Source organism: Muntiacus reevesi, chromosome 3 (assembly GCF_963930625.1).
Source record: "Muntiacus reevesi chromosome 3, mMunRee1.1, whole genome shotgun sequence".
Classification (NCBI taxonomy): domain Eukaryota; kingdom Metazoa; phylum Chordata; class Mammalia; order Artiodactyla; family Cervidae; genus Muntiacus; species Muntiacus reevesi.
Window position 1 is genome coordinate 172,900,150 of NC_089251.1, and position 25,892 is coordinate 172,926,041.

The window sequence follows — 25,892 nt, forward strand, 5'->3', positions numbered from 1 at the left end:
TGCCAACAGAGGTCCGTCTAGTCAAAGCTATGGTTTTTTCATTAGTCATGTATGGATGTGAGAGCTGGACCATAAAGAAAGCTGAGTGCTGAAGAATTGATGCTTTTGAATTGTGGTGTTGGAGAAGACTCTTGAGAATCCCTTGGGTTGCAAGGAGATCAAACCAGTCAATCCTAAAGGAAATCAGTTCTGAATTGGAAGGATTGATGATGAAGCTGCAATAGTTTGGTTGGCCACCTGATGTGAAGAACTGACTCATTGGATAAGACCCTGATGCTGGGAAAGATTTAAGGCACGAGGAGAAGGGGATGACAGGATGAATTGGTTGGCTGACATCAATAGCTCAATGGACTTGAGTTTGAGCAAGCTCCAGGAGTTGGTGAAGGACAGGGAAGCCTGGCGTGCTGTAGTCCATGGGGTTGTCAAGAGTCAGACATGACTGAGTGACTGAACTGAACTGAACATGGCAAGTATTTTCCCTGACCAGGGTCAAACCTTTACCCACTGTGTTGGGAGCACAGTATCTTAGCTACTGGACCACGAGGGAAGTCCCTCCCCCCCACCTTTTTTAAAGTGTGTTTATCCAAGAGAAGACATGTCACATGATAATCTTGCCTGAACTCATCTCTGAGAATTTTTTAATATATGTATGAAGGAATATTGTTTCCCCATCTAAAGGCTCATGGTAAATATATTTTTTTCACAATGAAAACAACACCATCATTAAATCATGGTTTTATCTTACTGTCACCCTCTCGAGTTCTTCAGCAGAATGTGGTTTGCTTGGTTCATTGTGGTAGTTGACTATGAAGTTGACTTTGGTTTGCCTGAAGTAGAAGATGATAATGTGAGGTTAAAAAGCTCAAAACTGTATCCAGGAATTGGTGTTCCATACTGCACAATACTGTGGAAGAGAATTGGGCATTATTTACTTAAAAGGCTAGATTCAATGTAATAATGTTTCAAAAGTTTAAAAACAAGCAAAACTAAACACTATGTTAGGGATATATACCTATGTGGTAAAACTAAATCTGTAAGGGAATGGCCAGGAATGAAAATCGAAGGCTCATTTGTGGTGAGAGAGGAAGAAGGATAATGGAATCAGGGAACATTTTACTGGTAGTTCTTAGGCTGGTTGGCATCATGGGGTCTTTTTATTTTCATGCTACTTAATTTAGATATACTTTTTGTAAATTCTTTAAAAAATAGATCAAGTACTTGAAAAAAGAAAAAATAGAGATAAAACTGGGAGTTTAAAGCCAGTAGACAGCCTGTTACTGTTACTGCCAGGAAGAGTGGAGTTTTGAATTTTGAAATCTGTTTAGATCTCTTTCCCAGAGCCCACAGTTAATAATGTAAATTTAGATATTTTAGGGAATCAGCAATGGGAGCTAACTTCATGGTATTTATGTTGGAAATTAAATAAAAGAGTTAATTTATATTCTTGTTTATCATTTAGGTGGGAGACCTACCTGATGCAGATATTAAACCTCCAGAAAATGTGCTGTTTGTTTGTAAATTGAATCCAGTGACCACAGATGAAGATCTGGAGATAATATTCTCAAGATTTGGGCCAATAAGAAGGTAGTCTCTAGAATTAGTGAAAGATTTAGAGAAACTAGGTATTGGTGGTTTTCTAATGACATTTATGATGAATCTCTGAACTATAGATGAAATTTATATTAGTGAGTTTTACAGGTGAGTGTGTTGAACAGTAGGGAAGAAAAACACGTGTGTATGCTTATGTGTAGATATGTGTGTGTGTGTGTGTGTTATAAATTGAGTGATTTTCTTACAACACATACATTTCAACTGTAAAACAGGAAGTGAATGAAACAGTTTAAGTGTAATTCTATAGTATTTTCAAAAACCTTCTTTAATATTTTAAATGTCTGTCTCATTTAAATTCTCCCTAGAATTTCCAGCAACCTCTTCCAAAATTAATTTTAATCTAAATTTTCTAAAATTTTTCTTTTGGTTAATTATGCCTGTGTTATTAATGCAAAAATTTTGAAGCTAGTATTTCTTTGAGAAAGGGAAGTATTTTATAATTGATTAAAAGTATTATGTTTAGAATTTCCTTTTATTTCATGTTTTTTCTTCTGTGAAGCCATTCTTTATTATTCCTATTGAAAGAAAAATTTTTCTTTAAAAGACTTCCTGACTTTATTCTTCCACTCACTGATAGTATATCATCTTTATAAAAAAAATTCTTATGCTGTTACATCTTATTTTTAAATTGGACGTTATATACTCATTTGTTCTCCCTGCCTGCTCCTTTGGTTGTATCGTAACTTTGGTTAAGTCTTTGTTCAATATTTACATTTTAATGTGTACTTAAATATTGCAACAGCTGAACCATGTGCTGCAATGTGATTGCTTTTCCTTTCACAATTTTTTTTTCCTCTCGCAATGTTTTATATTCTTGTTTCATATCATGTTTTTAAAATGAGTCTTAAGATATATGAACAAAAAGGGTTAAACCAAGTTCGTCAAATTCCACCTTACTGGCTATTTCACTTGGTTATTAAGATGGATTGGTTCTATGTAATAGCTGTACTTATGGGATTAAATTTGAGCCTTGTTTATATTAAAAAAAACCCCAATCATAAGTTTACTAATAAGCATGCATATATATATGAATATGTGTGCATTATTCTGTAGTGACATTAGATAATCTATAATTCATTTGTATTTGACTAAAAATAAATTATGATTTAAAAGAATTTCTGGCAGTAATTTCCCTTTGCTAAAGAAAAATTAAATGTTTTTATTTTGTTCTCCGTGTTTTAGGAATTTAGCATTATAGGCCTGTATGGGGCATTTATAGTAGAATCTAGAAAACTTAGTTACTAGACAGGTCAGTTATTTTTAAAAAATAATTATTATTGAAGATATTTGGAGGAATATAACTCTGTGAATTTAACTTTGCCTTTTAATAATTGGCTTATTTTGTTTTTTACTTTTGAGAAGTAACAGTGAATGCTCTTTCTTTCTTTCTTTTTCCACACTTACTTTCAAGTTGTGAAGTTATCCGGGATTGGAAGACTGGAGAATCCCTGTGTTATGCTTTTATTGAATTTGAAAAAGTAAGTCATAGTATAGCTATCTTAAATTTGTATTTTTTTTTGTTCTATGGTGCGAAACACTTTTTTTGTTCTAAAGTGCGAAAATGTAGAGAACTTTTTCTAGTCTGAAAGATTAGGAAATTAGTTTGCCTTTTCTTTAGCACCTAAGAAAAATAACTTTAATTATATTCAAATAGAGAATAAGTTAATATCTGTTAACGTTAGTATATGTACTTTTACTTACATTGGGTTCAAGACCAACCTGTGTGAATGTATCTAAAACTTTTTTAAAGTTTTAGGTAAAGTCCTTCACATTCTATAAGTAAGTTTTCAGTGTTATTTAGGTAGATATAACAATTGAGTAGTAGAAAGAAAACCAGTTTGAGTGTTATTATGATCTAGATACTAATTTGAACTCTGTCACTGACCAACTATTTCTTTGATATTTGGCAGTTTATTTATAATTCTTTTTTCTAGGCATTATTTTTCTTATAAATAAAATTTGAGGTTTGGATTAGATGGTACTTTCTAGATCTATAATAGGAATGATAGCTTATATTACTCAAGTAATTTTCTTTAAGCAAGTGTTATGCTCACATTTAGGTCTCATAACTCTGAGATAGGTACTATCCTCCTTTTCTAAATAAGTAAACTGGGACACACAATGGTAGCATGACTTGTTTAAAATCGTGCACCTAGGTAATGTCATAGCCTTCTGTCCTGCTGTTTTATTTTCAAAGAAATAGGTAATAACTCAGTTAACACTCTTTGTTACAAGTATTAATTACCACCCATATTTGTATAATTGTTCAGATTCAAAGCATTGTAAATACTCATATATTTAGTGTAATTCTTTTAAAAAAATCATCAAATTTAAATGTGACTTATACAGTGGCTAGAAATATTTGTATTCTAGTTCTTCTCTGTACTTTTCTTCATCTGATAAATACAAAAGCTGTTACTTACCCTTAGGATTTGAACTTAGATTTGTCTAGTGCTGTTCCTGCTACTTTTGGCCATTTAGCTAGGCTGTGTTATTTCTTTTTGTAACTTTGGACTGATGTATGTCCAATAGTAGCTCATTCTGAATTATAATTGTTCCGAAGTATTTGTCATATACCTTCTGTGTTTCAGGCAATAGGCACTGCAGTAGGCCCTAGGGGTTCAAAATGTATACTGGAGGGTTGAGGAACACAGACACATAACAGATTATACCTAGACACTGTGTCAAGTGTACCAGAAATAATATTTACAAGGTACATCACTGTCAGCAGAAAGGAGATCTCGCCTACCTTTAGTTTGCTATGAATGTTTTTCTCATAGGGTTGTTATCAGAGTTAATTGAGGTAATAGATGCAAAGCATTTAGTACATAAGTATTCAAATTTTAGTTTTAGTAACAAGGAACTTTTTATATTTTCAGTATTTATTCTAGCTGCAGAAATCTTTTCCATAAAGATTTATGCTTGAGTTTTTATGATTACTCTCAGGAAGAAGATTGTGAGAAAGCATTCTTCAAAATGGACAATGTGCTTATAGATGACAGAAGAATACATGTGGACTTTAGCCAGTCTGTTGCAAAGGTTAAATGGAAAGGAAAAGGTATGTTGTTCATCTTCATTTGTTTCTGTTCAGCTTTGCATTCTTGTGTGCGTGTGTGTCTCCTTTGACAGTGCTATTAATTAGAAATGTTCAGAGATGTAACTCCTGCTGTTTGATTTTATGTAGCTGCTTTCTAGCATCTAAGGTGGGTAGGGTGGGTGTGTGGGGGTGTGTGTGGTGTGTGTGTGGGTGTGGGGGTGTGTATTTTAAACTAATGATGAATGTATTTTCTACATTTGACTGTACTATAAATTACTTATAATTACCCATTGCAGACATGACATGTTTCCAAAGTAATTATTATGACTTTGGTGGTTTGGCTCTTCTAGATGCAAAACTTTCTTTTGGCCACACCGTGCGGTGTGCAGGATCTTAGTTCCCTGACCAGGGATCAATCCTGTGCCCTCTGCAGTGGAAGCAGAGTCTTAATCACTGTACTGCCAGGGAAGTCGATGATGCAAACGCTTAATTCTTCCTTCTAAAATTTGTTTTACTTGTTATATGTATATAGCTCAGATGGTAAAGAATCTGCCTGCAATGCAGGAAACCTGGGTTTGGTCCGTGGGTTGGGAAGATCCCCTGAAGAAAGAAATGGCAATCCACTCCAGTATTCGTGCCTGGAGAATCCCATGGACAGAGGAGCCTGGTGGGCTATAGTCCATGGGGTCACAGAAAGTCGGACACAGCTAAGTGACTAACACACACATACGGTGCAAAATTGAAAAGATCAATGAAAAGGTGCTAGAACAAAGTCTCTTCCACTCCTGCCTCTCATCCACCCAGTTTCCCTTACCAGAGGTAACCGCTATCTGAGGAGGCCTTACAAATAGCTGTGAAAAGAAGAGAAGCGAAAAGCAAAGGAGAAAAGGAAACATATTCCCATTTGAATGCAGAGTTCCAAAGAATAGCTAGGAGAGATAAAGCCTTCCTCAGTGATCAATGCGAAGAAATAGAGGAAAACAACAGAATGGGAAAGACTAGAGATCTCTTCAAGAAAATTAGAGATAACAAGGGAACATTTCATGCAAAGATGGGCTCAAGAAAGGACAGAAATGGTGTGGACCTAACAGAAGCAGAAAATACTAAGAAGAGGTGACAAGAATACACAGAAGAAGTGTACAAAAAAGATCTTCATGACCCAGATAATCAAGATGGTTTGAGCACTCACCTAAAGCCAGACATCCTGGAATGTAAAGTCAAGTGGGCCTTAGGAAGCATCACTATGAACAAAGCTAGTGGAGGTGATGGAATTCCAGTTGAGCTATTTCAAATCCTGTAAGATGATGCTGTGAAAGTGCTGCGCTCAATATGCCAGCAAATTTGGAAAACTCATCAGTGGCCACAGGACTGGAGAAGGTCAGTTTTCATTCCAATCCCAAAGAAAGGCAATCCCAAAGAATGCTCAAACTACCGCACAATTGCACTCATCTCACACGCTAGTAAAGTAACACTCAAAATTCTCCAAGCCAGGCTTCAGCAATATGTGAACCAGGAACTTCCAGATGCTCAAGCTGGTTTTAGAAAAGGCAGAGGAACCAGAGATCAAATTGCCAGCATCTGCTGGATCATCGAAAAAGCAAGAGAGTTCTAGAAAAACGTCTATTTCTACTTTATTGACTATGCCAAAGCCTTCGCCTGTGTGGATCCCAATAAACTGTGAAAAATTCTGAAAGAGATGCGAATACCAGACCACATGACCTGCCTCTTAAGAAACCTGTATGCACTTCAGGAAAGAAGCAACTTGGAATAAAATCTGGCACGCCTCAGGTGTCTGAGGAAAGGGGGTGTTCATTTCCTTTGCCTGCCTTTGGCTGCCTACATGTATGCTTAATCCTGGATAGGCTTGTGCTTTCTCATTCGCACACTGAAACTGCCTTCTTTCTTTACATAGGCCAGAGGCATTGATGTACAGCAAGTTTCCTTAGTCATCAACTATGACCTCCCCACCAGTAGGGAAAACTATATCCACAGAATCGGTCGTGGCGGACGTTTCGGCCGTAAGGGTGTGGCTATTAACATGGTGACAGAAGAAGACAAGAGGACTCTTCGAGACATCGAGACCTTCTACAACACCTCCGTTGAGGAAATGCCCCTCAATGTTACTGACCTCATCTGAGGGGGGCTGTTGTGCTACCTAGCACCAGCCAGGGACAAAACCTTGGAGGGGGATGAGGAGCAGCAGGAGGGGGGAGGGAAGGGAGCCAAGGGATGGACATCTTGTCATTTTTTTCTTTTTTTTTTCTTTGACTCTTTGAATAAATGTCACTTTTTGAGGCAAAAAAAAAAAAAAGAAAGAAACCTGTATGCAGGTCAGGACGCAACAGTTAGAACTGGACATGGAACAAGAGACTGGTTCCAAATAGGAAAAGGAGTATGTCAAGGCTTTATATTGTCACCCTGCTTATTTAACTTATATGCAGAGTACATCATGAGAAACGCTGGGCTGTAGGAAGCACAAGCTGGAATCAAGATTGCCGGGAGAAATATCAATAACCTCAGATATGCAGATGACACCACCCTTATGGCAGAAAGTGAAGAGGAACTGAAAAGCCTCTTGATGAAAGTGAAAGAGGAGAGTGAAAGAGTTGGCTTAAACCTCAACATTCAGAAAACTAAGAACATGGCATCTGGTCCCATCACTTCATGGGAAATAGATGGGGGAACAGTGGAAACAGTGTCAGACTTTATTTTTTGGGGCTCCAACATCACTGCAGATGGTGATTGCAGCCATGAAATTAAAAGACGCTTACTCCTTGAAAGGAAAGTCATGACCGACTTAGATAGCATATTAAAAAGCAGAGACATTCCTTTGCCAACAAAGGTCCGTCTAGTCAAGACTATGGTTTTTCCAGTGGTCATGTATGGATGTGAGAGTTGGACTGTGAAGAAAGCTGAGCACTGAAGAATTGATGCTTTTGAACTGTGGTGTTGGAGAAGACTGTTGAGATTCCCTTGGACTGCAAGGAGATCCAACCAGTCCATCCTAAAGAGTTCGGTCCTGGGTGTTCATTTGAAGGACTGATGCTGAAGCTGAAACTCCAATCCTTTGGCCACTTCATGCGAAGAGTTGACTCACTGGAAAAGACCCTGATGCTGAGAAGAATTGAGGGCAGGAGGAGAAGGGGACAACAGAGGATGAGATGGCTGGATGGCATCACCGACTCGATGGACATGAGTTTGGGCAAATTCCAGGAGTTGGTGATGGACAGGGAGGCCTGGCGTGCTGCAGTTCATGGGGTTGCAAAGAGTCGGACACAACTGAGCGACTGAACTGAGCTGAATGGAACTGACTAACCACAGCTACCTGTTTCTTTTGTAACCTTCCACATATATTCTTTGAATATATCTAATTATACATATTAATATATATATATGTAAGAAAAGAAAGCATAACTGTTAGTCACTCAGTCTTGTCTGACTCTTTGCCACCCCGTGGACCATAGCCTACCAGGCTCCTCTGTCCATGGAATTCTCCAGGCACGAATACTGGAGTGGGTTGCCATTTCCTTCTCCAGGGGATTTTCCTGACTCAGGGATTGATCTGGGTCTCCCGAATTGCAGGCAGATTCTTTATCATCTGAGCCACTTATTTGATGTTTAGGATTTCATTTCATGTTTTCCCACATAATTATTATATATGTGTCTGTGTGTGTATGTATATATATGTATACATATATACATATATATACATAAAATTTTCTCCTTTAAAAAAGAAACACACACACCTGTATGTTTTCTCCTTTAGAAAAGGGAAGCAAATGACTGCAGGCTATACATAGTGTTTCTGTACTTTGCATTTTTCATTTAACAATGTATCTAAGAGATAGTTGTATCAGTATCTGAAGTAACAGTTTATCTTTTCAGTGACTGTGTCCTGTTTGATTGAATTCTGTATCATAATTTACTGAACCAGTTCTATTAAAGCACAGTCACGTTTCTAATCTTTTGTTCTGTGTACTGTGTCCTATTCCCATACATATTGACATTCCCCACAGATGCATAAATATGTCAAATAAATTCCTCCTAGTAGTAGCTTATAAAACTTAGGTAGAATCTGTGTATACTGAAATAATATGGGTTTTTGATCACTGATGCAGTGTTTTGGCAGTTATTCACCATGTAATGCTAAATTTTACTAGGAATTCTAGGATTATTTTCTTTTTCTATATAACACTCCGTTTCTCATGGTTCTTAGGAACATTTTTTCCCTCCCCACATATGATAATTGTAGCTTTATGGTCAAAAGAATCAAGTATATTCAGGAAATATAGACAAACCATGACCTAATGCATTATGGTTCTGGTCCCATGGTACTGCCAAGTAGCTCTTCTGTGGAGCTCTTTTCCTAGAAAGCTAATTTAATTTTGTCATTTGGGATACATATGAAACAAATATTATTATAATTCCTCATTACAGAGAGGGAACTTGAGGCAACTTCTTGTGAAGTGATTTACCCAGGGTCGGGTTTACCCAGATTTAAACCACTCCTGAATCTGAATAGTTTTTTTTCTCTCTCTCAATTTTCTTTTCTTCCTAACGCATCTACCCGCTTTAGAAATAATACTGCCTTCCTAAGTAGTTTCAGTATAGCTTATTTATAGTAAAATGTCATAAGAGACATGCTTCAGTTTCATGTGTGCTGTCATAAACATGTGATTTGTTGTTAATCTCAGTTCATGTTGTGATAATTTTATGTATTATGTTTTCACATTTAGAAAATTGAGTGGTATCCTATGCCCTGGGCTTCCCAGGTGGCTTAATGGTAAAGAAAATGCCTGCCGTTGCAGGAGCTGCAGGAGACTTGGGTTTGATTCCTGCGTCGGGAAGATCCCCTGGAGGAGAAAATGGCAACCCACTCCAGTATTCTTGCCTGGAGAATCCCATGGACAGAGGAGCCTGGCAGGCTACAGTCCATGGGGTCGCAAAGAGTTGGATATGACTGAGCGACTGAGCACACATCCTCTATACCATTCACGGTGCTGATTACTTTTCCTTATAGCCTTATGAGGTGATTCCAACAGCTCTCTGAAATGTTAATATTATTTTCAGTTCCTAAATGAAGAGCGTTTCAGAAAATTGAAGTTTCTTACCTACGACTTCTCACTGGAGTCAGAATTTGAATCCAGAACTTCTCACTTTAATCTGTTGCTCCTTCTATACTTCATCCATGGTGAGACTTCTAATGGCAAGCACATGGCAGACACCTTTTCAGTGATGAAACCATGCCTATTTGCTAGAGTTACCACTATTTTAACTCTTTATGTGGTTTCACATTTATATGAAACATTGTCTACTGGCTATTTTTGTTTCCAGAGTGTCTGAAATTGCCAAATAGATTAACCTTGTCTTTAATGCTTACCCCTCTTTTTACTTTTCTCTTTTGTTTAAGTACCCTGGTGGCAGTCAAGGTGTATATAGGTGTACCTCAAGTCGGCTTTATTTGCACATGCAATCTTGGACTCTTGTGTAGCAGGCCTTCCCCTCTGGAAACCTTTCCTCACAGTAGTTGAGGGGGTGGGTCAGGCAGGTTAGGCAGCAGGTCTAGGAAACAGACAGGAGCGGGATCCTCATCTGATGGAGACTAGGTTTGAGAGTAGAGAGGCTCCATGGGATGCTCTCTCCTTTCATGCCCTGCTGCGGTAGGCCAGTTAACAGTCCTGTTTTTCTGAAGGAATTGTTGATTTCATTTTTGGCCCTTGGAAACAGTAGAGGTGCTCTTAAGAATTTCAAAGCAGAGATAGTTTATCTTTAGTGCTCTCTTCAACCCTTCCCTCTCACATCTCTTTAGTGGAAGTCTGTACATTTCCTGCTATCCCCTATCTGCCTGGTGCTCTGTTGAGATTTTGAGCAGTCTCTCTTGACACGTCGGAGATCTTTAAACTCTCACTTCTTCAAAACGTATAAGCCTCTCGGATCCCAGGTACAAGTCCTAAGCCCTCAATTTCCTTTGGGCCTAATGTTCTCATAGACTTAACGGCTCTACTTAAACCCTGCCTTATTTTCCAGTGGTTGTATCCTTTGTGTAATTTAGGATTTGAAAATTTGGTGGTGTAATATTCACATATATCATTAGGGGGCAGCATATCACTGCCTAACTAAATGGATTTCTGAGTTCAGCTAAAATAATGGTGAAGAATGAATTGCCATGGTTCTTTTGTTTTCTTCTCAGCCTTTATTTCCTCTGATATATTGCTTAGTTGCTCAGTTGTGTCCGACTCTCTGCAACCGCATCGACTGTAGCCCACCAGGCTCCTCTGTTCATGGGATTCTCTAGGCAAGAGTACTGGAGTGGGAAGCCATTCCCTTCTCCGGAGAATATTCCCAGCCCAGGGGTCAAACCCCGGGTCTCCTGCATTGCAGGCAGATACTTTACCGTCTGAACACCAGGGAAGACACCTCCCCCGCCCCCACCCCGATATATATGCCACTTATAAAATAGTTCTTATGTATTATATCTCTTACAATTGTTATCCTTGTTTAATTGGGTGATTTTTCTAAGCTCCTTTTTCTTTTTTAAATAGGTGGGAAATACACCAAGAGTGATTTCAAGGAGTATGAAAAAGAACAGGATAAACCATCCAATTTGGTTCTGAAAGATAAAGTAAAGCCCAAACAGGAGTATCCTTCACAAGAACTAGTTGGCCCGTATGTGTTGACCTTCTACTCTGGAGAGTACCATGTCATATCTTATGAAAAGAGTATAGAAAACAAGGTACCTGAATTCAGATGCTCTGTGACGAAGTCAGTTTATCTCTTTTCACCATTTTATATATGTACACTTTGTTTTTTCAATATATTCTTTGTTGTGGGGAGAAAGTTAGGGTTGAGAAATTTTAAGACTAATTCTTTTACCTCCCTACACTTAAGTTAAGGTTACCACTTATTTTCAGAAGATCTGCAGGTAAGAGTTGTATTTTCTATATATAATCGTCATGTTTTAAATGTCTCACAGTCAGAAATTTTTTTATTATAGCTAAGCTAAACCCTCTGTGGTAGTGGTGTTAGGTCACTAAGTCATGTCCGGCTCTCTGTGACCCCATGGACTGCAGTGTGCCAGGCTCCCTTTCCCTCTTTCTGCAGGATACACTGTCAGTCTAGCAACACATATTTATTGCACTCCTACTGTGTGCAAGAGTTGACTTCTATAGGATTAAAAAGAAATCCAAAGACTTGATGCTTTATAAGTTTGTCCAAGTTTTAGGTTGAGACAAGAAAGAAGCAATGCAACATACTTTTCATATGATGTCATTTTAATTTGTTCATTGATACTCTCATTATAAACCTATCACTCCGCCCGTGGTTATTTCTTTTGCAGTTCTTTCTGGTGAATGGTTTCTTTGTTTCCTAGTTTCTGTTGGTGTTTTAGGGATACTCGTTCCCCATACTGTGTAAACATTTTTTTCCCAAAGAATTCATCAAGGAAAGATGAATATCAGGTTGACCTGTTGTGTGTTTGTTTCTTATTGTATTAGCTGTCTGCAGTGCACAAAGCATTGTAAGGTGTTAGAGCTGGATAATGTCTGGAGTGTACTGACATAATCAACACGAGGGAAGCTTTCATATTCAGACTCTAAACCAAACACTAAACTAAGGTTGGTCTGAGAAGATGAACATTAGAGGGCGTTTGATTGAAATCTTAGTATCGTAAAAGGTATGGATAGATACACTTGAGGTTTATTCACCAAATCTTTGAAATTAAATTGAGGCAAATCACTAGAAACTGCAGCTGGAAGAGGGGTGTGTGTAGGACAAATGAAAAGAAAGTCACCATGGAGTATAAAGTAGAAAGAGCATCTTCTGCTGAAAAGGAAGGCTACCTGGTATAAGAGTGTTTTACATTCAAGGTGATAGATTACTATGAGTTAAGAAAGAAACTCGGCATATTTGAGAAGCAGTCCCTAGCCCAGTGCTGCCTAATAAGACTTCCTGCAGTGATGGAAGCGTGCTGTACCTCCCCTGTCCAGTGTGGCTACTAACCACATGTGGTTCGTGAGCGTCTGAAGTGGAATGAGGAACAGGGTTTTATAGCTTGATTTTCATTAATCTAAATTTAAGCCACTGCCTGTAGCTAGTATTGAACAGTGTTGCTTTAACCCTTTGAAGTTGATACAGAAGACAGGCATGTCCTGGTGCAAACCACGTGTTCAGATACAGAATATTGAACAAGAGAAAGGAATTCATGAATCTGACCTAGTGGAATGATCTTTATGTTTTTGGTAATTGATAGGTTTTGTTTTAGCAAGACATTTATTGTTTTAGGTACATTAATAGAGGGACAGGACATATGTTTTCATATATGTTTTCACATATATTACTTTATTACTGTGGTGAACAGGGGGGATTCTGAGGATTATCTAAGTACTGATAAGTCAGAAAGACATGAGAAGTACTTTATAGATCATGAGAGAGAAATTGCTATAAAACTATTAATAAGATTCAAAAATAGAGGTAGAAGATGGAAGTTTAACTTTGCTAGACTAGACCTTGGTAAGTAATTGGAGAAGAGGTCAGGGGGATCACGAAATAGGGTTTTGGAGAGATTTGACATCTTCTAAGTCTTGATGGTAGTAGTGAGTAGAAGATAGTGGATGAGCTAGGAAGGAAGAGATACAATGAGTGTCTTAGTAATTAGCCAATACTTACTTGGCTGTTACATGCCCAGAGAAATTTAGCTATGAAACATGGCCCCTGCCCACATGGACCTTGTGTTGTATTTTGGAGTTGGGGGAAGAACAGACATTAAATAGTCACCATTAATTAAATATGTATAGAATGTTGCAAAGAAGTGCATCTGTGGAATAGTTCAGTTCAGTTCAGTTGCTCGGTCATGTCTGACTCTGCGATCCCATGAATCGCAGCACGCCAGGCCTCCCTGTCCATCACCAACTCCTGGAGTTTACCCAAGCTCATGTCCATTGAGTTAGTGATGCCATCCAACCATCTCATCCTCTGTCATCCCCTTCTCCTCCTGCCCTCAATCTTTCCCAGCATCAGGGTCTTTTCCAATGAGTCAGTTCTTCATGTCAGGTGGCCAAAATACTGGAGTTTCAGCTTGAACATCAGTCCTTCCAGTGAATACCCAGGACTGATCTCCTTTAGATGGATTTATTGAATCTTCTTGCAGTCCAGGGGACTCTCAAGAGTCTTCTCCAACACCACAGTTCAAAAGCATCAATTCTTCAGCGATCAGCTTTCTTTGTAGCCCAACTCTCACATCCCTACATGACGCTGGAAAAACCGTAGCCTTGACTAGGAGGAAGTACTTGTTGACAAAGTAATGTCTCTACTTTTTAATATGCTGTCTAGGTTGGTCATAGCTTTCCTTCCAAGGAGTAAGCATCTTTTAATTTCATGGCTGTAGTCACCATCTGCAGTGATTTTGGAGCCCAGAAAAATAGTCAGCTGCTGTTTCCACATCTATTTGCCATGAAGTGATGGGACCAGATGCCATGATCTTAGTTTTCTGAATGTTGAGCTTTAAGCCAAGTTTTTCACTCTCCTTTTTCACTTTCATCAAGAGGCTCTTTAGTTCTTCTTCACTTTCTGCCACAAGGGTGGTGTCATCTGCATATCTGAGGTTATTGATATTTCTCCCGGCAGTCTTGATTCCAGCTTGTGCTTCTTCCAGCCCAGCGTTTCTCATGGGATATGGGACTCATAGTAGAGGTGAGGGGTCAGAGGATCCTCAAATGATACTGTAAGTAGTGACATTAAAGCTACAATGAATATGGGGAGATGAGGGCTGAGGTGGGGTACTGTTTTCTTTAACTCTGGTCTATTATTTAAGGAATACAGTTTACATCTTCCCCTTGGACAGTCCAAGTATAATCATACACATACACGCAGAATTGAAAGACAAGTTTGTAAAATAATATTTTTATTAGATTCCATGTACTCTGTTTTCTAGTCTGTGTTATTTTTAAATGCTGGCTTTCAGTAACCCACTAAATGGATTTTATACCCTGTTGAGTAGCAACTAGAAATACTCAGGAGCTCTGCCGCACTTTGAACAGAGCAGCATGTGCAGAGCAGACACTGAGGTGAAATCATAGGCAAGGGCTACTGGATTTGTATCCGGAAAAGGAGACCCTCCGGAGGGTACTGTGGAAACTCTTGTTACACGACTAAAGGAAGAAAGAAGTTGGAGAAAGTGGGGTAATGGTAGGATGGCACAGGCTGGCTCGCTGGCGTCAGCCATCTTGTGCCCGGCCGGAGGGTGCGGTGTTCCCTTACTGCACGGGACGCCCCTGAGGGGCCTCGAGCTGTGGCCTGGCGCAGACAGACCCGAAACCCCAGTCCTGAGGGAAGTGTGTCTGCTTTGCCTCTAGTGCCGCACGCCACTGAAATGGTTCTGTGTTTGGGGCTTCTTCCTAATCTTTTTTTTGAAAACCACTATTCTAGTCTTGCCTGTTTAGGGTTTAAGATTCTTGTTAGAGAGGTCTTAATAGTTTTACATTTTTTCTCATTCTCAGATACTGAAGTTTATGGAACACTTATTTCTAAATTAAAGCATACGTTATTATAATTTTTATAATATATTTATGTGAGATTAAAAAATATTCACTCATAGGTCTACCATTTAGGCAAAGGACATGTTTTATTTTTCCTTATTCCTTTCAAATCTTGATCTTTTATGAAGTTTTATGAAGTCATATACAATTTTTGCTTCAAGCTGTTTTTTTTTTTCTTTTTTTTTTTTTTTCGCCCCCCCACCCCTCAAGTTGTTTTAGCTTATAATTTTTTGTGAACACCATGCCAGGTTATTTAACAGCGTTCATTTGTCATTGTTAATAACTTCCTCTATAATTCCATGTTGCAGTACTCTGATGTGTTTATGTATATCTTTATTACTAGGCTGCTTATTGTTCTTAGTCTCTGTTATTTAAGATAAACCCTATTATGTATGCAGTTGGCCCTCTGCATCTTCAGGTTCTGCATCCATGGATCTCTAACTGCAGATGGAAAATATTCTGGAAAAATATACCAGAAAGTCCAAAAAAACAAAACTTCAATTTGCTGTGGAGGCGGCTATGTATTTATGTAGCATTTACATTGTATTTACAACTATTTATATCACATTTATATTGCAGTAGGTTTTATAAGTAATTTAGAGGTGATTTGAAGTGTAAGGGAGCATGTGTGTAGGTTTTAGGCAAACACTATGCTGTTTATATAAGGGACGTGAACATCTGTGGCATTTGGTCTCCCCAGGAGGTCCTGGAACCAACCCCTGTGGATAGTGAGGGACAGCTGTGCCGTTATTCATTTAACTTACTGTCATTTCAGTTTTTTATGAATTATTTGAATTTCAACATGGTAACTTTGATATGCCTTGCTAAATTTTCTCCTGTGGTACTGAACTTAGACTCAAAAGAAGAGTCATGTGAGTGTATTTTCATCTTAACATAGCTTCTCTGGCATTGGGGTTTATAATGTCTTAATATTTTCAAGTTAAATAGTGCCTCATTTTTTAAGTTTAAATTTTTTCATTATTGACAAATAGGTTTCCTTATTTTTTTAATGCTACTTATATTTTTCATTTATGAAATCAATTTTTCCCCTGTGTTTTTTGCCCACTTACCCATTGTAAACTGTTTATTTGAAACAAGAGTTCTTTCCCTTTTTCCTGCCAGTGTAATCAAGTAAAATATGAATTAGTTTTGTTTTAGAAGTATATTCTATGCTCTGAGATGCTTTTTGCTTTAAAAAGTTGTCTGCAGCCTGATGGCCTCCTTGTTGACCACACCCTCATGTTTTGATGTGTTATCCGGGTCAGTTCTCACATTTGTCCTTAACTAGCTGCCCCAGCGCCAAATACGAACTTGTACTGGATGAGCAGGCAGAAGACGCAAAGCCGAGTCACTCACACACAAGTAAGAAACACAAGAAGAAGACCCGCCACTGCTCTGAAGAAAAAGAAGATGAGGACTACATGCCAATCAAAAGTACCAACCAGGTACGTACTGCTGTTCAGACTCCGCTATAGAGAAACACGTATTTCATCCATCTTTCAATTGCATCTTAATGATGTAATTTAGTAATAAAGGTATGCTTCTGAACAGGGAGGGAGGCATTCTTAAGATGTAGAATGGTTTTAGTTGGGTAATGAAACTTTAATTTTGAAGAATATATATAACAAATGATAAAAGATTGTTTTCAGAATAACTTAATATGTCATATAGTTCCACATTGTGAAGCAGGAGTGATTTTCATCTCTATGAACACTTACTCATTCCCATCAAAAACAAGTGTGGTTATGGTTAAAGAAAAAAATCCTTCTAATTTATCATGTTAACTTATAACCAGGTGTTATGTACAGCATTTATAGCTCTTGAGGTTTTAGAACCTGAAGAAAACATTTATGCCCTCACATATGGTATATATGAAATAAAAGCCACATTAAATAAATAGTTAACTTGATCATCCCCAAAGCTTTCCTGAACAGTAAATTTTCTTAGCCAATGATAATAAAAATTCCCCAAAGAAAGTAAATTAAAGAGAAGAAATCATTTCCAACCTGCAGTTTGGCTCTGAGTTAATTGAAAAGCAGATTACGTTATGGCTCCTTGCTCTGGTTTTTACCACATGAGGACCTTTAAACTGGACCTGGTAGATGAGGAGGCATGCAGTTGGCAGGGAGGTTGCGGGGACTCACGGCAGTGGGAATGTCAAGCAAAGACACAAAGATGGAGAGATGCAGTGTGACTGGCAGAGTAAAGGGTTTGTCTGTCAGAGGAGCTAGGTTTGGATTCTTTACCAGCTGAGCCACAGGGAAGCCCAGATTTCTACATTGCTGGTCATTGATGTGACCTCATCACATGGCTTCGCTTTCTTGAGCCATGGTTTCCTCCTCTGTGAAACTGAGATAATACTTGTCTCCCAGGCACGTTGTAAGTGGAAACAAAAAGTGTGTGTGCAAACATGTTCTACATTGGCTGTAACTATTATTTTTACAGTCAATATGTTTTAAATCACTTGGAATCATTTCTCTCTGTGGTAAGGCCATTAACTGGATTCACATTTCAGTTTTTTCCTTTTGATGTTTACAAATCACTTAAAATATTTTCTGTTGTAGTTTGAAAAATTGTGTGGTTCCAAAGTAAAGTCTACAGAGTGGTACACGTAGGGCACCTAGCTGCTGTCCCTGTCCTCTCCCCTTTTTCTTCTTTCCCCAAAGGCAACTGTTTTGTGTTTCATGGTTTTTTCTTCTTTTTTAAAAATGACAGCAAATGCATGTTTTATCTGTATTAGCACCCTGTTCTCTAGACAGCATATCTTCCTACTCCTTGCTGTCATCCAGCAAGGATCTAATCTCTCTTCTTTCAATTGCCCTTTATTCATGCCCTGCTCTCTGTTTTTAAGTTACACCCTTGTCAATCCCTCCAGTAATCCTCACATGAATCAGTAATAGTAACATCTCTTGCGTCCTTGTAATGCAAGGTGGATGCTATTGTCTCTATTCAGAAGAAAGTAAAAGATAAAAAGGTTAGGCTGCTTGCAGTGGTCTTAATGCAGCTAGTAAGTAGTAGAACCACAGTGTAAATCTGGGCCTGTACCCCTACTGCTGTTCCTCTTAGCTGGAGTGTATTCCTGTCAAATTCTTTCACAAATCTCCTTCCCTGAGATATATTCCTGTCAGCAGTTTTCTTTCCTAAATCCAATTGGGAATTCATGTAGCTTGTCCCATAGTATAATATTCCAGTGTCATCTAATAGGAACATCTCTCTGTTAATTTTTATACTCTTATTAATTTAGCCAATGATCATCTCAACATCTTTTTTAATGGTAGCTATGTCACATTTCTATGAATATTTAGCATGTTTTCCACTAAAACTCTATAATCATGCCAACTCCCATGTGTTGCCACAGCTCCTCATCTTACACTTGTACACAGAATCTGTGATGAATTTAGGCCTGAAATACACATTGATGTGTTTGACATAATCAGCAGTCTTAAAAAAATTCGAAGATGGGCTGCATTTCAAGTCTGTGGTTCCCATCTTTGCACCCCTGCCTTTTTGTGAATCTTTCTTTGTCTTGCTGTTTGATTACTTAAGACTTTACAGTAACAGCAGTAAATGTCCTTCTCTTTTGGCAATAATATTCTAACTTTATCCCTTCCCTTGAAGTGTATTAAAGCAGTTGTTTTTGGTTTTATACTTTGATTTAATAATACAGCTGCACTGATTTTTTTTCCTTCTTTTTTTAAAATTTTATTTATTTATTTATTTTTTCTTTTCCTTCTAATAAAATGGCATCCATATTTAAGATTTCAGTGGGCCCAATTTTTTTCTCTTATTCTGCTTTTTATCCTTTTGATTTTAATCTCAAAAGTATTACATAATCATTAAAGGAAATTTTCAGTGCTAGGTAATTTTCAGGTACAGCTCAAATTTTCCTATTTCTTGGTCTTCTTGCTTGGTGAGCTTAGTTTCCTAAGAATGCTTTATTTCTTCAAGTGCTTTGTTTTTTATTGACCGACAGCCTTACTGTTCAATTTGAAATCTGTTTATATATATTTTTCTACCTCTTGTCTTAAACCCAGAGATGGTTACTGTGTTCTTAAAGTTTGAGTTTTACTGGGGTTACAGGAAATGAGTACTCCGCCGTGGGCTGCCTGGCTGAGAAACATCAGGCTGCTTGCCTGTCCTCCTCTGTGGCTTTCATGGGTGTTCAGTACTCTTATCATCTGGAGCTCTGTTTTTGTCATTTTAATCATTTAATATTATTTTAGTGATTTAGATGTGACTGAATCTCCAGTTTACTGCTGCAGACCTCATCAAAGGTTGATTTTTTAATTTTTTGACTACTGAACATGATGTCATTGGCTCAGTTGATTGCCTTAAACTGGCCATTTTATGGTATTCTTTCGTTTTTCTTAGCTGTATGCTTGTTTAATCATCATGTCTTATTTCTTAAATCTATAAAATGAGTAGGATTTCTAAAAGTCCATACTGGAAATGACTTAGAGCTTATCTAAGTTGTTTCCCTTACCTTAGATAAGAAAATCCTGACCGTGCAAGCCCCCATGGACCTTATAGTTTAGTAGGAGGACTGAAACTTTAATGTTTTAAAAAATTCAGTCAGATACGGTATTATTTTTTCATTACTGCCCCCTTTTCAGTTTTATTTGTAAAGTTACAGATCAGTTAAATAAGAGTCTCAGTTTCCTTATATCTAGAATGAGGTTAGCATACTCCACGCGCACTGAGCACTGTGCAAACACATACTTAGATCTGTTCTAATTGGCTTCACGTAAACTTTTCTCCTTCATGCAGACAGTACTGTCTTCCTTGCTTTCAGTTTTCACATACACTTCTTGCATTAGCCTTCTTGCAGCCAATCCAAGCCCTAACTCACTCATCTTTTGAGACTCAAGTCCTTTTTAGCTTCTCTGTGAACCTTCACTGATAAATCTAACCTCAAGAGGATTTGTTTGACACCTTTCCTAAATGGCAAAGACCATTTGAACCTAGAACTACGTGACTTCAAAGCTTATGTAGCTTTGAAAACTAAGCCAAGTAGGAGAGGCTTTAAGATTTCAGTCCATTTCAGGTTTTCAGCTTCCTCAGCTTTGTTCAAAGAAGTAAGTACTATGTAATCTCTCTTTCTTATTTTATTTTTTTCTCTTTCTTATTTTAAACACTCAAAGCATTTAAGTGCTTGTTGGTATAATAATGTGCTGAAGACTATAGGATTATCCATCAGTTAAAACAGTCTCCATTTAAGAAGTTTATTGCCTCAACCAGAACTTGCTGTACAGTCAGAATAGTACATACATATTTACATTTTGTGTATGTTACAGGAAGAACAAAAAAAGTCTTTTTCCTAGGGATGTCACATTTTGCTCAAAAATAGTTGGTAAAAGTTTAAGTTGAAACACCTACTCATTTTCTACCTCTGGGACTCTTACAGAATGATAGGAACTATTGGTATTGTGGGAATTAATGAATCAGTTTATAGGAGGTCTTCCACAAATGTTGTGGCATGTAACAGTCTTGTTAGGTCTGTTTTCCCATACTGCAATCCCTGTAATAAGCATAATGTATGGTATCTAGACATTATATGGAATAATTGTGAATCATTTCCTTAAAACCCAGGCCATAACCATGGGTATTCATCACTTGGATTTTAAACTTTGACATTTACATCTACTGTAATAATGTCTAAGGTAATAGATTTGGGCACTTGGGAGTTCAGTCCTCAGAATTTCCCCTTTGTTTTGAGAAATCTTCTAAGAAAGTTGAATTTTATCAATTATTCTTAAAAGAGCATTGGCTCTGATATCTTTAGATTTCAGCCACTTGCTGAGGTACTTGTTTTGATCAAGGATAAGACATGAGCAGAGGCAGAGTGGTGCTGTAACTAGCCCTTTTCTGTATGGGAGGTACTTCTACTCCTTGAGGGGCTTCTCTGTTGGCTCAGATGGTAGAGACGGTAAAGCAGCCACCTGCAGTCCTGGAGACCTGGGTTCAGAGCCTGGGTCAGGGAGATCTGCTGGAGAAGAGGATGGCCACCCACTCCAGTGTCCTTGCCTGGAGAATCCCATGGACCCTGCTGCTCAGTTACTGAGAACAAAAGTGAATGCACCCGCTTTGTGGTCTTTGGGGCAGTGAGTTGTTTATTAAAGGACTGTGTCAATAATGGTTGTAGTAAAACCTTTATCGGCTATGTTAATAATGAGTCTAATAAAAAACATTTAGTCTAAACAAGAAACTTTAAAGATTTAGAGAGGAGCTGTTATAAAAAAAAAAGTACTTTAAAAAATAATTGCTCAGACCCAAGTATTCAGAATCTATTTTCTCTCCTCTTTAGACTGATTGACCTGTCTCAAATCTCCTTTGGATATGTTATTTAAATGACGTCGTCTTTATAGCATTCTTAATGGGGATTTTAGTAGTTTCATTGTGGATCAGTGATGGAACTACATTTTGGGGGAGTGGGGAAGGGGAGAGTGGAACAATGGCTATGCATAACCAGATTTCTTGGTATTGCAATTTCTCCCAAAGACTTATTTCAACTGGGCTATTTCAGTTGCTTGTTTTGAGATGTGGTCTTTCAGTTCAGCTGAAAGAGTAGGTACAAAGCAGTGAGATCAGTCAAAAAATGGTTCAGTCTTTTTCTGAATTAGTTTTGCTTTTTAATTTGCAGAATTCTTGGCGTTAGTGGTAGTGTTCAAATTTGACCTGTTAAAACTGCTTGCTAATGGGGGATATGTCTTAAGTTTTGTGAATTGATAGTCCTACAAAATGATTATTTTACTGATTCACTTATACCTCTCTCTCTTTCTTTGATAGGATATCTACAGGGAAATGGGCTTTGGTCACTATGAAGAAGAAGAAAGTTGTTGGGAGAAGCAGAAGAGTGAAAGGAGGGACCGACCTCAGGACCGAAGTCGTAGCCGATCTCGAGAAAGGGATGGCCACTATAGTAACAGTCACAAATCCAAATACCAGGCAGATCCCTATGAAAGAGAAAGGAGCAAAAAGAGAGACCGAAGCAGGAGTCCCAGGAAATCCAAAGATAAAGAAAAATCCAAGTACAGATGAGAGTGGATCAAACAGACATGAGTGCTAATATATTTACTCTTGTATAACTTGGAGTACCAGATGTTCAGATTTCGTGTCAGAGCATTTAAAGACTCTGCTTATTATTTTTTTTCACAGTAGTATTTTGGCCCTTTTAGATTAATACTGATTGTGTAGGGCGCTGAAAGACAATAAAGAATTGAACATTTTCTTTGTATACTTTTTTACACTAATTTTATTGTTATACATAAATCTGTAGTTTTCATTTTTAAAGTCTTTCATATTTTCAGTCTTTATTTTTAATGAAGTATTTCATACCTGCAAAAATACACAATCATGTATATATAAGGTATAAAGAATAATAAATGTCTGTGTACCAATCAGCCAACTTAGGAAATGAATATTGCTGGCATTTTAAAAGTGCCCTCTCCTCAAATAATTATTATTTTGAATGTTGTGTTTGTCATTCTCTTGCTTATTACAGTTTTACAACATATGTAAGTATCCCTAAATGAAGTACTAAGTTTTGTATTTTTTTGAATTTTATATAAATGGTATAATGTGTGTTTACTTCTGTGACTGGCTTTTTTCAACTTAGTGTCTTCTCAAAGTCATCCACTTTTATTGCTATACTGTATTATATGACAAGTTGTAATTTATCCATTCTTCTGATGGTGGATGTTTGGGTTTTGTTTTGTTTTGTTTTGTTTTTTGCTGTTGTACACAGTGCTGCTATAAACATTCTTTATCTAGGAATAATTTACTTGGTTATATGATATGGATATTTTCATCTTTATAAGATAATGCCAAATTATATTCTGCAGTGGCTATACCAGTTCATACCCCTAGGCACTATTTGAATTACCTTTGTTTCATATGATATTTCATACCATATTTCACATCTAGTACTTGCTAATTTCAGACTTTAATTTTGTCAGTCCACTGGCTGTTAAGTGGCGTATCATTGCAGTTTCCAGCAAGAACACTACTATTTTTCTTACATTTGTTCTTCTATATAAAATTTTTTTTTATTCTTTTTCTCTGGTTGCTTTAAAGGTTTCTCTTGATCACTGCTATTGAGCACTTTGATTATGATGTGCTTGGTATAGTTTTTGTTTGTTTGTTTTCCCCTTCATGTTTCTTCTGCTGGGACTGTTTATCTGTAGGTTTATGGTTTTCATGAAATTTGGAATTTGGGGGGCTTTTTCATGACTTTTTTGGTCTCTGTCCTTCATTTCTTCCCTCTGGGACTCTTCATTGTGTGTTAGACCACTTGAAACTGTTGCAGCAAGCGCTCTTGTGCTCTGTTTTGTTTTCTGTCCTTTTTTCCCTCTGTCTTCCAGATGGGTTTCAGTCACCATGTCCTCAAGTTCATTAGCCTTTTCTCCTAAAGTATCTAATTTCTTGTTAATCCCATCCAGTGTATTTTTCACCTCATATATTATATTTTTAATCTTCAGAAGTTCCATATGGGTCTGTCTTGTATCTTCCATGTCTCTCCTTCCAGACTCCTGCTTTCCTCTTTTTTTGTTTTTTGTTTTGGACATCTGACATGTAATTACTATTTTGACCTTTCTATCATCTACCATTTCTTGTATGTTTCTATTGATTTTTTCCCCTCTCTTTATTAGGTTGCAATTTCCTTCTTTGCATGCCTGATAATTTTTGGATTTTACATTGTTGGGTGCTAGAGCTTATCCCTTTAAATATGTTGAGTTTTGTTCTGGGAGATAGTTATTTAGAAGCAGCTTGATTCTTTCATAGCTTGCCTTTACACTTAATGATCTAGGACCAGAACAGCCTTTAACCTAGAGCTAGTTGGGCCCACTACTGAGGTAATAACCCTTCTGAATAATCCTCCTTCTGCCTGGTTTATAATGAGCTTTCTCCACGCTGGCTATGGAGAATGAGAACTGTTCTGAGCCCTGTATGAACTTGAATTTTACCACTTACTCCTTTCTGGTGGTTTTTCCCCACCTTTGGGTCGTCTTCTCCAGTGTATACACTGTTTAGCTGAAGCCTCAGGGGACTCTCTGCAGAACTCTCCCTTTGTAGCCCCTCCTCTCTCCCATGCTCTGTGTATGTATGTATGAGTCGCTCAGTCGTGTCCAACTCTGGGACCCCATGGACTGGGGCCTGTCAGGCTTCTCTGTCCATGGGATTTCCCAGGCAAGAATCTGGAGTGGGTTGCCGTTTCCAGTACTCTGTCCTACAGATTTTACCTTGGTGTCCCAAATGCTCCGCTAGGGGAACGCCCAGGCTCTCCCTGCAGCTAGTCCGGGCAATGGTAGGACTTTCCTGTTTGTTCTCCTCTCAAGAGTCACTGTCCTGCACAGTTCTCCAGTGTCTGAAAAGGTCTGTTGTATATATTTTGTACAGGTGTTGCATTGGTTAACATGGAGAAGGGAAATCCTGGCCCTGTTACTCCATTTTGGCCAGAGTGGAAGTCTTATTGTTTGAATGTGCGTTTCCTAAATGCTAATAAGGTTGAGCTTCTTTTCACGTATATTCATTTCCTGAATGCTCTCAGTGAAAAGCTTATTTCATGTCTTTTGTGCATTTTATATTATGTTATTGTCTTTTTATTTTATGTTTCCTTAAGGAATTAAACAGATTGTGGATACTAGTCCTTTTTTATTACTAAATGTTGTAAACATTTCTCACCGTTTGTGGTTACATTTTCACCTATTGATGTCTTTGGAAGAGCACAGGTTGTAAATTCTGCCTCCCCCCACCGTTCTCCCCTGAACTTTTTAATATGAAAGGTTTCATACATGTGTAGAAACACAAAAACATAACAAACCTCCATATATATTCCGTCCAGATTAAACAGTAACATTTTGTGGTTGAATAATTTTAAAGTAAATTGAAAACATATTTCACCTTTCAGTATTTCACCATGCATTTTCTAAAAAGTGTCCTCTATAACCACGATAGTATTGTCACACTGAAAACAAACAGCTATCTCATATTATGTAACACATACTCAGATTTCTCCCATTGTCCCAGGGATGTCATTTTTTGATGTTGATTTGTTTTTAAACCCAGTCTCAACCATGCTTCATGTAGTGCTTGTCATTGTCATTTTATTCTCTTGATCTAAAAAGAGTTCTCCTGCCATCCTTCCACCTCAACCACTTTTTTTTTTTTTTTAATTTTTAGATGACATTGAAGAATTCAGGCCAGTTGCTTTGTAGAGTATTCCACATTCTGAAATTATTTGATGATATCTTCATGATGTCCTTCCTCCTTTCTACTTTTTATAAGCTGTGAGTTAAGTCTAGATATTTGATTAAAATGAGGTTATGCATTTTAGACAAATTTTTAAGTTTAGTGTCAAATTTATTAACATTTCCCTGTATGTTTTGTGCTTTTTGTATTTTGTTGAAGAAATCCTTAATAAAGATATTCTGCTATATTCCAAAAGTATAAAGTTTTATTTTTTACATTCAGTCCATATTGAATTGTTTGTGTGTTATGTGTATGGTGTGATAAGAGGGATTTAAATTCACTTCCCCCCCCCCACATATGGCTCTAATCAGTTGTCCAAAATCTATTATGAAGTGAAAGTCGCTCAGTTGTGTCTGACTCTTTGCAACCCCATGGACTCTACAGTCCATGGAATTCTCCAGACCAGAATACTGGAGTGGGTAGCCTTTCCCCTCTCCAACCTAGGATTTGAACCGGGGTCTCCC

General features: G+C 37.7%; 1 protein-coding gene and 1 non-coding gene across 3 annotated transcripts in view; both read left to right on the forward strand.

The window, feature by feature from the left end:
- PPIL4 (peptidylprolyl isomerase like 4) overlaps positions 1 to 25,607 on the forward strand; it is a 52,055-nt gene extending 26,448 nt beyond the window's left edge. For both annotated transcript variants that reach the window (XM_065931165.1, XM_065931166.1), the window contains exons 8-13: positions 1,460 to 1,584; positions 3,023 to 3,089; positions 4,558 to 4,669; positions 11,191 to 11,287; positions 16,478 to 16,625; positions 21,967 to 25,607. In XM_065931165.1, the coding sequence (XP_065787237.1) occupies positions 1,460 to 1,584; positions 3,023 to 3,089; positions 4,558 to 4,669; positions 11,191 to 11,287; positions 16,478 to 16,625; positions 21,967 to 22,218 (801 nt within the window). In that variant the 3' untranslated portion in view covers positions 22,219 to 25,607. The remainder of the gene's footprint in view (positions 1 to 1,459; positions 1,585 to 3,022; positions 3,090 to 4,557; positions 4,670 to 11,190; positions 11,288 to 16,477; positions 16,626 to 21,966) is intronic.
- Positions 6,357 to 6,492, forward strand: LOC136165808 (small nucleolar RNA SNORA67). The gene has a single exon (XR_010662778.1). It is a non-coding gene; the product is annotated as a small nucleolar RNA SNORA67 (small nucleolar RNA).
- Positions 25,608 to 25,892: the final 285 nt, after the last annotated feature.